Below are 17,678 nucleotides of genomic sequence, written 5' to 3'. Positions count from 1 at the left end.
GCATATTTGTTTATATCACTCATAAATTAATGTAAAGACAGTGTAAATATAGGTTTTCATTTCTTACAGGTAGAAGAAAGTGATGATGAATGGGGAGTACCGCACTGCCTTACTTTAAGAAGTCAGAACCAAGCAATAGTTGTTGCAGCAAGGTATTTCTTTTTATAGTCTCTATTCTAGGTAAAACAGAACAATTTTGAACGTTCAATGAAAAAGTTTGACTTGCTTCCGTGTTTTCCCAAAAATAAGACACTGTCTAATATTTTTTTTTTGCCCCCCAAAAAAGCACTAGGGCTTATTTTTGGAGGAGGTCTTATTCTTGGAGAAACACGGTTGGTGGTTAAGTTTATTCCCCAAAAAAGCAGACCCCCCCCCCCACTTCCCAGGAGACTCACACTTATCAGACCCGGACGTCTGTGTGGCTCCCAGGTCCTCCTGTGATCTCCGGTGGGTGCTGCATGCCATCCTCCCCTGCTGCTGACACACACACACGCACGCATACACTCACACTCTCTCATTCACACACACACAGACATACACACACACTAGATCACACGCGGGCACACACACATCACATCACATCCAGCGCTTCCGGCCGCAGGGAATGATGGGAGGAAGTCACGTGTGTCCGCAGGTCCTTGCGCTCCACCGCACAGCCTCTCAGGATTCTGCCGGCGAGAAGAAATCGGTGCCGCTGGATTTGGTGAGTGTGTGTGTGTGATGCGATGTTTGTGTGTGTGATTTGATATTTATGTGCGTGATTTGATGTTTATATGTGTGTTCAGATGTTTGTGTGTGCGATCTGATTATGTGTGTGATCTGATTGCGTGTGTGTGTGTGTGTGTGTGTGTGTGTGTGTGTGTGCAGATGTGTACGATAGTGCGATCACTGTAGGTCCTGCCACTCAGCGTCAGGTGAGTGTGATTACGGGGTGCCCGCTGTGTATAATGAAGTATCCTGCAGTATTCTGTAACTTGTTTAGCTGCATGGACACTTCATTATTAAAGCGTAACTAGGGCTTATTTTTGGGGGAGGGCTTATATTTAATTCTTGATCCGAAAATGCTGAAAATCCCTGCTAGGGCTTATTTTTGGGGGAGGGCTTATTTTTTGAAAAGTATGGTAGTATTAATAATTATACATTACTATTTAATACTAATGACTCATTACAAATCATGGTTGGTGTTCACCTTCCAGTTCACAGGCTGAAATTGAAAAATGGAGTGAAGATATTCATATGGCTATTGGTCTAGCAGAAAAAAGTGGCGGCCCTGTACCTGAGCTAATGGCCAGCAGCCCTCCTGATGGCAGTAAGTAAACTGATCCTAGAGATTAATATAATATTATCCTTTAATGATAGCATGCTGCTTAAAGGGATTCTCCAAGAATGTGATAAAATGGCCCTGTCATGAAATTCAAATGGCTGCCTGTCGTAGTCATGAATCCGGATGGGCTACAGTGTGAAGAAACAAAATTCCCAAGATCTGTGTCTAAACTTACAGAGGAGCAGAGTCTTAAGCACAGGGCCGGCTCCAGGTTTTTGTGGGCCCTGGGCGAAAGAGTCTCAGTAGGCCCCATCCACACATAGACTGTGTGCGCACATTGTGTCATGTCCCTGCAGAAATTTCTGCAGGGATTTGACAGCACATGTGCTTCAAATTGCTGCAGAAGTACTGCATAATGGATGCAGTGTTTCTGCCGATTTCATGCGATCTTCATAGATTGTGCTGGGGACGCAGGACACATGCATTTACGCTGCAGTGCAATACGCAGCGTAAATGCATGAAATTCGACAACGTGCGCATGAGCCCTTAGACATGCACAGATACATACACATACAGGCATACGTACACATACAGTTAGGTCCAGAAATATTTGGACAGTGACACAATTTTCGCGAGTTGGGCTCTGCATGCCACCACATTGGATTTGAAATGAAACCTCTACAACAGAATTCAAGTGCAGATTGTAACGTTTAATTTGAAGGTTTGAACAAAAATATCTGATAGAAATTGTAGGAATTGTACACATTTCTTTACAAGCACTCCACATTTTAGGAGGTCAAAAGTAATTGGACAAATAAACCAAACCCAAACAAAATATTTTTATTTTCAATATTTTGTTGCGAATCCTTTGGAGGCAATCACTGCCTTAAGTCTGGAACCCATGGACATCACCAAACGCTGGGTTTCCTCCTTCTTAATGCTTTGCCAGGTCTTTACAGCCGCAGCCTTCAGGTCTTGCTTGTTTGTGGGTCTTTCCGTCTTAAGTCTGGATTTGAGCAAGTGAAATGCATGCTCAATTGGGTTAAGATCTGGTGATTGACTTGGCCATTGCAGAATGTTCCACTTTTTTGCACTCATGAACTCCTGGGTAGCTTTGGCTGTATGCTTGGGGTCATTGTCCATCTGTACTATGAAGCGCCGTCCGATCAACTTTGCGGCATTTGGCTGAATCTGGGCTGAAAGTATATCCTGGTACACTTCAGAATTCATCCGGCTACTGTTGTCTGCTGTTATGTCATCAATAAACACAAGTGACCCAGTGCCATTGAAAGCCATGCATGCCCATGCCATCACGTTGCCTCCACCATGTTTTACAGAGGATGTGGTGTGCCTTGGATCATGTGCCGTTCCCTTTCTTCTCCAAACTTTTTTCTTCCCATCATTCTGGTACAGGTTGATCTTTGTCTCATCTGTCCATAGAATACTTTTCCAGAACTGAGCTGGCTTCATGAGGTGTTTTTCAGCAAATTTAACTCTGGCCTGTCTATTTTTGGAATTGATGAATGGTTTGCATCTAGATGTGAACCCTTTGTATTTACTTTCATGGAGTCTTCTCTTTACTGTTGACTTAGAGACAGATACACCTACTTCACTGAGAGTGTTCTGGACTTCAGTTGATGTTGTGAACGGGTTCTTCTTCACCAAAGAAAGTATGCGGCGAGCATCCACCACTGTTGTCATCCGTGGACGCCCAGGCCTTTTTGAGTTCCCAAGCTCACCAGTCACTTCCTTTTTTCTCAGAATGTACCCGACTGTTGATTTTGCTACTCCAAGCATGTCTGCTATCTCTCTGATGGATTTTTTCTTTTTTTTCAGCCTCAGGATGTTCTGCTTCACCTCAATTGAGAGTTCCTTAGACCGCATGTTGTCTGGTCACAGCAACAGCTTCCAAATGCAAAACCACACACCTGTAATCAACCCCAGACCTTTTAACTACTTCATTGTTTACAGGTTAATGAGGGAGACGCCTTCAGAGTTAATTGCAGCCCTTAGAGTCCCTTGTCCAATTACTTTTGGTCCCTTGAAAAAGAGGAGGCTATGCATTACAGAGCTATGATTCCTAAACCCTTTCTCCGATTTGGATGTGAAAACTCTCATATTGCAGCTGGGAGTGTGCACTTTCAGCCCATATTATATATATAATTGTATTTCTGAACATGTTTTTGTAAACAGCTAAAATAACAAAACTTGTGTCACTGTCCAAATATTTCTGGACCTAACTGTACATATTTAAAGAGAAATTCACAAAAACACATAAATAGACATAAATCTAGACACAGTCATATACACTGACATACATAGATACACATCATACACACACACACACATTATTTTTATATATTTATACTGTATATATATTTCTAATATAGGGAAGCCGGCAACAGCCTCATTCACCTCTCGGCTTGTCTAACAGACATGGCCGCACATAGAGCACACTAACACTGCTGTATATACATCACAGGAGAGACTGGAGACATACACATTACTGGTGGGACTACATATTACTGAGGAAAGGGGTATACAGCGATGGGGGGCATACAGCTCTAGAGGAGGGCAGTGACTCTGAGGTGGGGGGACAAACATCTCTGAGGTGGGGGGTGACATGCAGCTCTGGGGGTATACAGCTCTGGGGTAGGGGGGGACATACAGCTCTGGGGTGGGGAGGCATACAGCTCTGAGGGGGTATACAGCACTTGGGTGGAGGAGACATACAGCTCTGGGGGTAAAGTAGTATGCAGCCCCCATATTCCTCCATATAGTGTTATGACGCCCCCATAGTCTTCCATATAGTATTATGTAGCCCCCATATGCACTATGCAGCCCCCATATAGCACAATGCAGACCCATATAGCATTAGGCATCTTCATGTAGTCTACAGCCCGCATATAGCACAATGCACACCCAGATAACATTTGGCACCTTCATGTAGTATACAGCCTGTATATAGGACAGCCTGTATATAGCACAGTGCAGAGCCAGATAGCAGTAAGCACCCTCCCTCATGTAGTATACACCTTGTATATAGCACAGCAATGTATACAGCACAGTGCAGAGCCAGTAGCAGTAAGCACCCTCCCTCATGTAGTAGACACCTTGTATATAGCACAGCAATGTATACAGCACAGTGCAGAGCCAGTAGCAGTAAGCACCCTCCCTCATGTAGTATATACCTTGTATATAGCACAGCCTGTATACAGCACAGTGCAAAGCCAGTAGCAGTAAGCACCCTCCCTCATGTAGTATACAGCCTGTATATAGCACAGCAATGTATACAGCACAGTGAAGAGCCAGTAGCAGTAAGCACCCTCCCTCATGTAGTATATACCTTGTATATAGCACAGCAATGTATACAGCACAGTGAAGAGCCAGTAGCAGTAAGCACCCTCCCTCATGTAGTATATACCTTGTATATAGCACAGCAATGTATACAGCACAGTGAAGAGCCAGTAGCAGTAAGCACCCTCCCTCATGTAGTATATACCTTGTATATAGCACAGCCTGTATACAGCACAGTGCAAAGCCAGTAGCAGTAAGCACCCTCCCTCATGTAGTATACACCTTGTATAGCGCAGCAATGTATACAGCACAGCACAGTGCAGAGCCAGTAGCAGTAAGCACCCTCCCTCATGTAGTATATACCTTGTATATAGCACAGCCTGTATACAGCACAGTGCAGAGCCAGTAGCAGTAAGCACCCTCCCTCATGTAGTATACACCTTGTATATAGCACAGCCTGTATACAGCACAGTTCAGAGCCAGTAGCAGTAAGCACCCTCCCTCAGGCCTGAAACACACGTGCGTGTTTGGTCCGTTTCCGTGTATACTGGAGACACGGCCAAACGTGCACCAATGTTATTGTATGATAAAAGCTCCACATGCGTTTTTGATGCATGTCCGTTTGTCCGTGTCCGTGATCCGTACCTGTGTGCGTTTTGCACGGCAGCATGTCCGTTTTCTGCACGCAACACGCAGCACGGACCCAATGAAAGTCAATGGGTTTGTGCGCACGTCCGAGTGACAGGGACACATCTCTGTTTGCTCCCTGTACGTTTTGTGCTTTTTTCATGTGATGTCGGTCTGTTTTCTTTTTCTGTTTCGTTCTCTCCCTCAGTCCGTTGGTCGGTCTCTATGTCTGTCGGTCGGTCTCTCTGTCTTATCTGTCCCTCTAGCTGTCTGTCGGTCAGTTCCCCCCCTCTCTCATACTTACCGTTCCCCGATCTCCGGCGCGGCGCTGCACGGCTGTTATAAAAACTTCGGCGGCTTTTACTATTTTGAAAAAGCCGGCCGCCCATTAATCAATCTCATATTCCCTGCTTTACCCGCTCACCGGCGACTGTGATTGGTTGCAGTCACACACGCCCACCACGCTGAGTGACAGCGGTCTCACTGCACCCAATCACAGCAGCCGGGGGGCGTGTCTATACTGTGCAGTAAAATAAATAAATAATTAAAAAACAACGGCGTGCGGTCCCCCCCCATTTTAATACCAGCCAGATAAAGCCATACGGCTGAAGGCTGGTATTCTCAGGATGGGGAGCCCCACGTTATGGGGAGCCCCCCAGCCTAACAATATCAGTCAGCAGCCGCCCAGAATTGCCGCATACATTATATGCGACAGTTCTGGGACTGTACCCGGCTCTTCCCGATTTGCCCTGGTGCGTTGGCACATCGGGGTAATAAGGAGTTATTGGCAGCACATAGCTGCCAATAAGTCCTAGATTAATCATGTCAGGCGTCTATGAGACACCTTCCATGATTAATCTGTAAGTGACATTTCAAAAACCCAAACACCTGAAAAAATCCTTTATTAGAAATAAAAAACACTAACAAAGTCCCTCATCACCAATTTATTAACCCCGACAAACCCTCCATGTCCGGCGTACTCCACAGTCCTCCAGCGTCGCATCCAGCTGTGCTGCATGAAGGTGACAGGAGCTGCAGAATACACCGCCGCTCCTGTCAGCTTCACACAGCAACTGAAGACAGCCGCGCGATCAGCTGAGTTGTCACTGAGGTTACCTGGATCCAGCGGTGGATGCAGCGGTGGCCGCGGGTAACCTTAGTGTCAGCTCAGCTGATCGCGCTACTCACCTCAGTTGCTGCGTGGAGCTGACCGGAGCGGCGGTGAGTAGCGCGATCAGCTGAGCTGTCACTGAGGTAACCCGCGGCCACCGCTGCATCCACCGCTGGATCCAGGTAACCTCAGTGACAGCTCAGCTGATCGCGCGGCTGTCTTCAATTGCTGTGTGAAGCTGACAGGAGCGGCGGTGTATTCTGCTGCTCCTGTCACCTTCATGCAGCACAGCTGGATGCGACGCTGGAGGACTGTGAAGTACGCCGGACATGGAGGGTTTGTCGGGGTTAATAAATTGGTGATGAGGGACTTTGTTAGTGTTTTTTATTTCTAATAAAGGATTTTTTCGGGTGTGTGTGTTTATTTACTGTAATTTACAGATTAATCATGGTAGGTATCTCGGGGAGACGTCTGACATGATTAATCTAGGACTTATTGGCAGCTATGGGCTGCCAATAACTCCTTATTACCCCGATTTTCCAACGCACCAGGGAAAATCGGGAAGAGCCGGGTACAGTCCCAGAACTGTCGCATATAATGTATGCGGCAATTCTGGGCGGCTGCTGACTGATATTGTTAGGCTGGGGGGCTCCCCATAACGTGGGGCTCCCCATCCTGAGAATACCAGCCTTCAGCCGTATGGCTTTATCTGGCTGGTATTAAAATTGGGGGGAACCGCACGCCGTTTTTTTTTAATTATTTATTTATTTCTATACTCCATAGTGACACGCCCCCCGGCTGCTGTGATTGGGTGCAGTGAGACACCTGTCACTCAGCGTGGGGGCGTGTCTCACTGCAACCAATCATAGGCGCCGGTGGGCGGGGAAAGCAGGGAATACGAGATTGTTTAATGAGCGGCCGGCTTTTTCAAATTAGAAAAAGCCGCGGGAGCAGTGTGCAGCGCCGGTGATCGGGGATCGGTGAGTATGAGAGAGGGGGGGACACTTCAGTCACTCGGGGGATTAGCGGTCACCAGTGAATCCTTCACAGGTGACCGCAAATCAGTACACACCACAGACAGAGCCGCGGCATGACAATGAAGTCGGGTGAAGTTCACCCGAGTTCATTCTCATCCCGCTACTCTGTCTTCCGACATGTAGTAACGACATTTTGCATCACACACGTACATTTCACACGGACAACACACACACGTCAGTTATTTCACTCACGCACACACGGACATTCCACACGCACATACGGTTAGCATACGGGATACACACGCTGGCCACACATACCATAAAAACGGACCTAAAAAACGGAAAACGGACCCGAAAAACGGCCCGTATCACACGTGCGTGGTTTTAACGGATGTGTGTTGGAGCCCTCATGTAGTATACACCTTGTATATAGCACAACAATGTATACAGCACAGCACAGCACAGTGCAGAGCCAGTAGCAGTAGGCACCCTCCCTCATATAGTATATACCTTGTATATAGCACATCCTGTATACAGCACAGCACAGTGCAGAGCCAGTAGCAGTAGGCACCCTCATGTTGCATAGTGATTAATACTCACTACTCCACGTTCCCCCGCTGATCCAGTCTCCTCGGCGCGTCCATTTCTGTCGCTCGCTCTGACCTCTCTGCAGGCGCGCAGTGATGACGTCACCGCGCTCCGCTGCAGAGCTGTCAGAATGCCGACAGTCACAGCGGTGCCGATACAATTGAAAGCGCGATCATCGGCGGGGGGAGGGGGCGGTGACAGCGCGGCCACCGGGCTCCTCTGAGTAGTGGTGCGCCACTCCTACCACCGCGAGTGGGCCCCCCCGGCAGCTCAGGGCCCCGGCATTTGACCCGATTTGCCGGGTGCTAACGCCGGCCCTGCTTAAGCACACAAACTGGAGCTGCTGGAGAAGGGCTGTACACGGCAGAAGAACTAAATCTCTTCAGCTCACTGCGCACGTAGGAATTAAACTGGAGAGAAAACAATTCTTTATTCTCTGTCGAAGAGAAGATTTATTTATTCTTCTATCACAGCCCTGATAGAACTCCTCTGTTAGTTGGATCTCAGGACCTGTGTTTTCTCAGACTGCATCCCAGCCTAACACATGACTAGGATGAGCTGCCTTTGGATTATTCTTTGGCCCATTTTATAGCATACTTGGAGAAACCATTTAAAGAAATTGATATTTGGTGAATTTCTAAATGAAAAGTGTTACTAGTATTGTGCACCAATATTGTGGAGTAACTTCTGATTAGAATCTGTGGTAAATGCAATGGTAAATTTCCCTAATTGTGTGTTGCAGAATCTCCAGAAGAGGGCCCCGTGGACCAGGAGTCTGAAGATGATTTAAGCGCTTCCCGATCATCCCTAGAAAGACAATCACCTCACCGAGGAAACACAACAGTGCATGTCTGCTGGCACCGGAACACCAGTGTCTCTGTCATTGATTTTAGCTTTGCTGTTGAGGTATATAAATGTTTGTATTTGTACACTTACTTGTGAACTACGTCTAATGTGTGGTGGGGCCCGACAGTTGGGAGGATTGTCTACGTGGCTCTATTCAAGTGCATATTTGTGGTTTGGTATTTTTACCCCTCCCAAAATATGAAAGGGTTATGTTTTAGACATGTTCTAGAACACTGCATTTTCCAGGAAGGCTAGAGCTCATTCATTCAGTCGGGGGTTTGTACCAGTGTCATCCTAATAGACTAATAATAGACTAATCCCTCTCACATGTCCCTATTTTTGGTACACTTGGTGTCTCACCTCTAATTTCTACCATTTATATGTACCTATATAGCTGATGTATGTTTATTATTTTTGTATACTTCTGCCCCCTTGTGTACGCACCACACAGTGCAGCATATTAATAGGTAGTCCCAGCTGCCCATACGCAACTTAGGTTTTCTAATGACTGTTTTTATATCTGTGTTCTTGTACTTTGGAAACTGATTTTTACATGATAATGTTTTGTATTTCCTTCGTTTTTCCGATTAGCCTCACATTTTGCTTTTGTTTTGGTATGTGTTGCATCCAATGTAGGTGGTGCCACTTTGAGTAGCAGTTATATAAAGCCTAAAGTTAGTAAATGGAAGGGAAGATGGAGTTGCATTATAGTTTTCCAGTTGTTCCTTTGAATACTGGAGTTAGTTTATGCCTTATGAAAGTCCACTCATGTGAAAAATATCTGCAAATATGCCACCAGGTGGCAGCAAATCCTTTTTATAAACATTTTGACATTCCTTATGCCACTGTCCTGGGGTAATGCCTCTATAAAATGGGGATTGTAAAATCTTAATGACATGTTATTCTGTTTTTATTTGCATTTTGAACATACATATGCGTTTATATTATGTAACTATGACTATATAAATTACAGAACCAGTTATCGGGAAACCTGCTTAGAAAATTCAAGAATAGCAATGGTTGGCAGAAGCTTTGGGTGGTGTTCACAAACTTCTGCCTGTTTTTCTACAAATCACATCAGGTAAGTCTATAGTATCATTCCAGCCTGAGCAGTATAATAGTAATCAAATCAGGCCAGCAACTTATCCGACTGTAGATGTAGCTGAATAATTCATAATATCCTGGCACCATGGACTCCACGATTAATGAGGCATCAACTAAATCTGGAGTTCATGGGTTATACTGGAATATATTAGATACCTCGAGCTATGTACTGTAAATGATCGATACTTATACAGTATGTCTGTTGAAGAAATCCAGTTTCCTTAAATGGAACATGTCATGTCAGGTAACGATATTAACTGACAGATATACAATTAATCTGATGGTTAATAGATTTAGGAAGGTTCTTGGCCGTTGTACTGACCTTCAGCACCCAAGGAAAAATGAACTTTATTCTTCCTGGGGGCTGCTGCCTTCAGCTATACAGGAGTACCAGCACAGTTACAGTCACTGTTGACACAGTGAATGGGGATTGCTGTAGATACTTCGTGACGCCACCCACGTGTGGGTGTGTAGTAATATATGGTACCACTGCTGCTGTTGGGGAGCATCCGGGGGGGAGATGGGATAGCAGCTGGATGTTAACGCCTCCGTGGTAGGGATGGATGCCCCAGGGCTCAGTGTCCAGAACACGGGGAGTGATGTAGGCCGGAGATGGCGTGCCGGGCCGGACCGGGGAGTGTTGGTGTACTCACTGTGGAAGAATTGCACACAAGTCCATTGGTAAACCAAGGTGTCAGTGGCCGGCTGCCATGTCCGGGTGTACTCTGGTCCCACACCCGGTTGGTGTACCGCTGTCCCTTCCTCCGGCACTCTGTAATTGTCCTCACTTTTGGACGACTGTCTGGAATGGGAGAAATCCACTCCCGGTATGTTCTGGATGGGAGATGTGCCCGCAAAAACTGACCCTTGGGATTTCAGTGGGTGTTTGAGGATACCCTATCCCCCGCAGTGGGCTGCCATTTCGCTCTATCTGGGCTACACTTCTGGAGCTAGGCTTGAAACCTGCTCCCGGCCTGGTGAATTAGAGAAGAGGCATGAAACCATCTTCTAACTAGGGTCCAGGTACCCCGACTGTACACGGTTTCCGGACCGGATCTCCGCTGTCGGTACCGGCGGGCTCCAACCCTGTCCCAGTCCACTCTGGATCCCCCGCGACTGTATTCCCGTAGCCTTTGGACACGGTCCACTGCTTGCCACCTAGCCAGTAGACCAGGGCCACTACCCTGTCTACTCTCCACTAGGCTCAGCTTTCCTCTGACAGTCTGTCACTGTCACTCCTCTCCACTTGACCTCCAACTTCAAGCTCCAACTTAGACTGACTGGTTCCCTCCCCCGGATCTTCAAGACCCCTAGGTGGGCGCTTCCAATCTGCCTGGTCCTGCCCACTGTTGTGTCCTTCCTACCCTGGGGGGGTGGCTAGGATTTTGTGGCTGATGGAACCTTGTGTGGGAAGGTGTTATGTAGGGTGTAGTACACTTTTGTGACCACCTGGCGGCGCCAGGGCGTCACAGTTGTACAGCCCATTGAAATATAATCCAGTTGATCCCTTTATGACCTCCATATGCTGCTCCTGGTGGAAGAAATCCTGTTTTGAAGTTGTCTGGAAGCGCATTGGGGCGTGAGGACGCACTTACAGCTCCTAAGCCTCTGCGTCATTCCTGAATTAGCAGCACCCTCTTCCGTCTGACAGGTCATTTGCAGTGGTGTACGGCCTCTGATCTGTCAGTTAGCAAGTGGAGCCTGCCGGTCTTGATGAATTGGAGCCATAGTATTTTTTTTTTCTTGCTTGTATTTTTCCATGTTTACTCTTAGATTGCCCACCTTTTAACATCACTTTTTTTAATCAATCATATGTTGATTTTTATTCAGTTTTCTATGAGCTCTGTTTTTTCTTATACAATGCTTTAAACTCCTGTATTAACCTACCCTAGAAAGTGCTAGCATATCGCTTTGTGGGGAATCGATGGCAGGATCCTTCACAAATCGAGAGACTGCAGAGCAAGGAACTGCATCACGGCTTCTCTCACTTGTAGCGATATGCAAGAACTTCTTATCAAAACCCTTTTAACAACTTTGCATTATTTAAACACGTATTTGTTTTAGATAATACAAAATTATGACTGTCTACTCCACAACTATGACTGCATTGTAGTATTATATCTCTTATTGTTGGATATGCACCCCCACAACAAGCTGATTGAAAGGGCCCAGCACACTGAAATTGGCACTGAGTGCCACCCTCGTGGCCATGCATGGTACTGCAGTTCTCCCTTCCAACACTGTGTACGGAGCTGCCTGTTACAGATTATTGCGGCGCCTTCAGTCGACTGTATGGTGGAGTGCCAGCAGTCTGTTAGTTGGTGCCCTATCCTAAGGCTAAATCACCAATAATAATTGACCGATCTGATTTTGATATCCTATAATAATAAAGTTGCAGAAATGAAGGGAAAATTGATTAGTAGTGTGCTTTTAAGGAGATTGTTATATAGTATGTGCTCTTCTTTTTAGGACAGCCACCCGTTAGCCAGTCTGCCTTTACTTGGTTACTCCCTCACCATTCCCTCTGAATCAGAGAATATTCACAAGGATTACGTCTTTAAGCTGCACTTCAAGTCTCATGTCTACTACTTCAGGGCTGAAAATGAATACACCTTTGAAAGGTAACTGTAAGGACTGTGTCTTCTTAGCTGAATTAGCTTAGTGTTTTTTAGTACAGTAGCAGAATTCTCTATGATGGTTCACAGTATATGAAGGCTGAAACACTCTACGTAGAATACAACCTTGCCTTTTACAAGAAATTGATGCCAAAAAATACAAATATGTTACTTTCTAACCTAGGTGGAAAAATCCACAAATCAAATTTGATGTCCATGAGTTGAAAAAAAACAGCATTTTTTTTTGTTCGTTTTCTACAGTGCCACCTCTGCTTCTTTCAGGTCTTAGGCCTTGTGCGCACTAGAAAATGGAATTTTCTGAAGAAAATTCTGGACCCTCTGAAAGATTACCCCACCTGCGGTAAAAAAACCCACAGCAAACCGCACGCGGTTTTACCGCGGTTTCGTCGCGGTTTTTCCACGGGTTGGTACCTGTGTTTTTATGCCTTCAATGTAATAAAGCATGTTGAAAAAAAAATGTAATTTCCTTCTTCTTCTTCTTCTTCTTCTTAGATAGATAGATGATGGATGGATAGATAGAGGGATAGATAATGGATAGATAGAGGGATAAATAATAGAGGGATAGATAATGGATGGATGGATAAATAGATGATGGATAGGTAGATAGATATTACAGCTTTTATTTCTAATGTTGGGGGGTGGGGGGGGGGGGGCAAAACCACAAACAGTATTTGTCATACAGCAGTGACACTGTGGGACCTTGGATCTGAGTTCTCGCAGGGTCACTGCCAGTCAGTGAAGTCATTCTATTACCGCTTGTGAGGACCTGAAGTTCTCGCGAGCGATAATGATATCACCGACCGTCAAAAATTACCTGGAGTTACCCCTGCAGCTTCATTCACGGAATGAGGCTGCATTGAGCCTCAGACGTCGCTGGATCAGTATGGAAGCGTTGTGGGACCTCGTGTGGATTATGTCGGAACTGGAGGGGTATTTGGGGATTTTAATAAAGTGGTGAAAGAGGGGGATTTTTTGTGTTTTATTTCAAATAAAGGATTTTTCAGTGTATGTGTTTATTTACAGATTAGTCATGGCGTGTCTCAGACGCTGCCATTACTAATCTTGGACTTAGTGGGAACTATGGGCTGCCATTAACTCCTTATTACTCCGATTGCCACCGCATCACGGCAATTGGGATGAGCCGGGTAGAGTCCCGGGACTATCGCATCTAATGGATGCGGCAATTCCGGGCGGCTGCTGGCTGATATTTTTAGGCTGGGGGGCTTCCCCATAACGTGGGGCTCCCCATCATAAGAATACCAGCCTTCAGCCGTGTGACTTTATCTTGGCTGGTATCAAAATATAAAAAAAAAGGGTAGTGATGAACACTATGTCCCAAAAAACGCGAAATACCGCTGGAATAACGCAGGAAAACGCAATGAAACACACATAATTTGCTACCTGCGTTATTCCCTGCGGTATTTCATGATTACATTACAGTCAATGGGGTAAAATACCGCAGGTACCTGCAGAAAAGAAGTGACATGCACATTAATTCCGCAGCGGAAATTCCACAGTAAAATCCGCAGGGACAATAAAACGCACAGCATTTTTTAATCCCCGTAGGTTTTGCTGGAGAAGTACTGCAGAAATGTTATAAACATTTTCTGCAACATTCCTTCTGCAAAATCTGCGGTAATTCCTCGGTAAAATCAGCAGCATGCGTACAGGGCCTTGTACCATCTTTTTTAAACTGCTATATTAATAAATAAGGAATAACTGCATATTAATGCCACCTGTATATTATTGTTTATGACTGCTTTCGGAGCGGAAGCCACCAACCCTGCATTTTATGTACCGTATTTTTCGGACTGTAAGACGCATCGGACCATAAGGAAAATAGGAAAATAAAATTTTAAGCAAAAAATGGGAGTCATAACACACTGTTATGGAGCGAGGATCTGCTGCTCACACTGTTATGGGGGTAATGTCTCCAAATTCTCTACTAAGGTACCCCAGCCTGGTAATGATCCTCCTGCCTTGTTATATACAGTATATATCCCATCCTGGCATATGGCCGCATCCTGCTATATACGGTAACCCATCGTGCTATACACCCCGCATCCTGTGGCGCATAAAAAAAGATAACTGTTCATACTCGCCTTACCTCACTCCCTGCAGCACCGCGATCTCCTCCCGTCTGTGTCAGCGGCAGCGCCGCTGAGTGGAGCCGTCCCCGTTCCCCTGCAGCATTGCGATGTCCTCCAGTGCCAGCGGCGGGTGCATGTGGACACGTGCGCACAGCGATGACGCCATCGCTGTGCGCGCCGCTAGTCTATACTCAGCGGCCGCCGCTGGCACAGGAGGACATCGCAATGCTGCAGGGGAACGGGGACTGCTCCACTCAGCGGCAGCCAGGAGGAGATCGCGGTGCTGCAGGGGAACGGTGACAGGTGAGTATACTGATTCACTGCACCCCGCGCTTATGATGATGTGCGGGGGGCAGTGAATACAGCCGCACATGATCACTCCAGGCAGTAGTTGCCAGGGGTGATCATGCGGCCGGCTGTTTATCCCTCGCCCATCATCCCGCCCACCTATCAGCGCTGAGCGAAGGGCGGGAAGATGGGCGTGCATATTAAATGAGCGGGTCCACGTGGTCATGGCAGGCGCTGCTACTGCCTGCTCGTGCCCCCGATGACCCACTCCACCTTCATTCACGGCCCTATAGTCAGACCATAACACGCACCCCCCACTTTCCCCCAACATTTGGGGGATAAAAAGTGCATCTTATGGTCCGAAAAATACGGTAACTGGCAGGACAAGTGCCAGTAGTGGAAAATGCAGGACTAGTAGGACTGTCTCTCTGTGGACTTACAATTGACACTGACAGCAGGAGAGATTTTGGTACTCTGATCTCGCTTATTTTAAGACTTCTAAAACCAAGCACTTTGGTTCGGCACTTTGTTTTTGGCTTTTTGATGATTTGGTGCTGACTGCATATTAATATTCATTTCACCATTGCAGGTGGATGGAAGTCATTCGAAGTGCCACAGACTGTGCCAGTCGATCCCGACTCTTGAAGCATAAGGAATCCCATTTGTACTGAAGGCAGAACATTCCCAGCTCAAGGATGCCAACTGTTTTCCAGCAGCAATTTGATACCAGTCCTTGCTGCTGTTTTCTAAGGCCAGCTGTTCCATGCAGGACAACAGACTATCTCCCTATGACTTTTTATCACCTTTGTCTGGACAGACACTTTTTAAACTTTTGTAATGATGAGCCCACTCCTGCCGTAAAGTCGGCCATTGTTAGCGGCAGGTGGTTGGTCTCATCCTGTACAATACATTTTGACATTCTGTTTGAATTTTGTGTGCCAACATTAAACCTGTTGTCTCTAGTCTAGTGGCAAATGATTAAAATTTTATTTGTATCCTAAGTTTTTAAACTTTCCTTTGAATTACACACATGTGCGCACATGCAGAGAGGTCAATGTTTTTCTAGCTTTTTTTTTTCCCATGCAGTGTAGCTGTTGCCATAAAGGTTTACATACATTCAAAGCACTTTATTCACCTTCATTGTGGATCCCAAGCATTAGAAACCATAGTACATTTTCACAGCATATTTAGATACAGACTGCAGTTAGTTGCGGTCCTTTTATACTATTTTTTTTACACCATACATTCTCATTTTTTTTCTTGACTTTTCTGTACTATGATTAGATCTTTTCTGTCATGGAGAAGCATTGCAGTAAACTTTTTGCAAAAAATAAAAACTGTTGTGTTTTCTTGGTGCCGTGTAGTTACCTGTCCTACAAGCTCTGAGCGTTTTCAGATGCACCAAGTTGATGAAAATGTGAATCAATTGTAAGGTCTTTTTATTTAAATTATATGACAAGCAGTAAATGTTTCTAAGTGGTATATTTAGTGAGTTCAAAGCTATGTTCACACAATTTTTTTTTCATGACTTTCTGAAATCGTGGCAACACCGCCACATTTTTAAATCTGCAAATTGCAGCAAAAAAAACACTTTGTAAATGGGGTTGTACAAGGTTGATGGCAAAATACTATTCCATATGGCTCACCTTAAATGTGTACTAATAGTATCACAGATATATGCCCATAATAATAGTCATGTGGAATGTCAAGGACCATAGTACATGGACAAATTGTTTATAATTATGACAGACAAAGAAAACAAGGTACGATGAAATGTCCATTGAAATGCAAAACACAATTTTATTGAATCAGATAAAAGGAGACAAACACTACTGGGTACTATTAAAAACAATACAAAAGGAGTACCCATACATGACCCTCCAACATATAATATAGATTAAATACACAATTGGTATATATATCTTATATTAGCAGGTTCAATAACTGGCAGAACCCCCAATTAGCAGGTTCCCTACATATCAGTAGCAAAGTATGAAAGGTGACAATTAGATGAAATGAATATGCAAAATGGATGTCCAATAGCATTTCGATAGTGTATCTAACAATATCTATCAATCAGAATTAATCAGTGTATATATACACGGACTACCTAGATCAGGAAAAGATAGAAACCAACCATTAAGATAAAAATATTATAATGAAGAACAGAGCCTGTAACAATACAATTCAATTGGACAAGCAGCCAGACTCACCAAAATAATTACAATACAAGATGACATAATATTAACATATTAACATCCATTTTGTATATTCATTTCATCTAATTGTCACCTTGAATACTTCGCTACTGATATGTAGGGAACCTGCTAATTGGGGGTTTCTGACAGTTATTGAACCTGCTAATATAAGATATATATACCAATTGTGTATTTAATCTGTATGTTGGAGGGTCATGTACGGGTACTCCTTTTGTATTGTTTTTAATAGTACACAGTAGTGTTTTGATCGTACCTTGTTTTCTTATCCTCTATCCTGTGGATAAAGGGAGACAATCTTCCTGATTGGTGGGGTCCAACCACTGAGACCCCCATTGATCCTAAGAACTGGGGCTCTGAAGTGCCCTGTGTGAATGGAGTGGCATTTGGGCACGTTTACTTCTTCTCCATTAAATTTTTTAATTTTTTTTTTAAATCTGGTTATTTTTATTTATCTTCAAAATGACACAACACATTTGTTTCCCCATAAAAACATCTCAAAAAAGGGGAAAAACCTTTAGTCAATAACAAGAAACAACACACAAGTTACATAATAAAAATGCACCTGGCGTCCACGCACCACATCAGTATAAATCACAAAGTACGTATGATTTATCAATGTATTACCCATAAT

At 44.8% G+C, this 17,678-nt stretch overlaps 1 protein-coding gene across 5 annotated transcripts in view; it reads left to right on the top strand.

Moving 5' to 3' along the window:
- Positions 1 to 15,829, top strand: part of FARP1 (FERM, ARH/RhoGEF and pleckstrin domain protein 1) — a 292,161-nt gene extending 276,332 nt beyond the window's left edge. For all 5 annotated transcript variants that reach the window (XM_075336730.1, XM_075336728.1, XM_075336727.1 and 2 more), the window contains exons 22-27: positions 70 to 152; positions 1,197 to 1,309; positions 8,607 to 8,770; positions 9,684 to 9,791; positions 12,284 to 12,435; positions 15,418 to 15,829. In XM_075336730.1, the coding sequence (XP_075192845.1) occupies positions 70 to 152; positions 1,197 to 1,309; positions 8,607 to 8,770; positions 9,684 to 9,791; positions 12,284 to 12,435; positions 15,418 to 15,499 (702 nt within the window). In that variant the 3' untranslated portion in view covers positions 15,500 to 15,829. The remainder of the gene's footprint in view (positions 1 to 69; positions 153 to 1,196; positions 1,310 to 8,606; positions 8,771 to 9,683; positions 9,792 to 12,283; positions 12,436 to 15,417) is intronic.
- Positions 15,830 to 17,678: the final 1,849 nt, after the last annotated feature.

The sequence above is a fragment of the Anomaloglossus baeobatrachus genome, chromosome 2, assembly GCF_048569485.1.
Source record: "Anomaloglossus baeobatrachus isolate aAnoBae1 chromosome 2, aAnoBae1.hap1, whole genome shotgun sequence".
Lineage (NCBI taxonomy): Eukaryota > Metazoa > Chordata > Amphibia > Anura > Aromobatidae > Anomaloglossus > Anomaloglossus baeobatrachus.
Note: the sequence above shows the minus strand (reverse complement) of the source record. Positions and strands in the feature narration are given on the sequence as shown.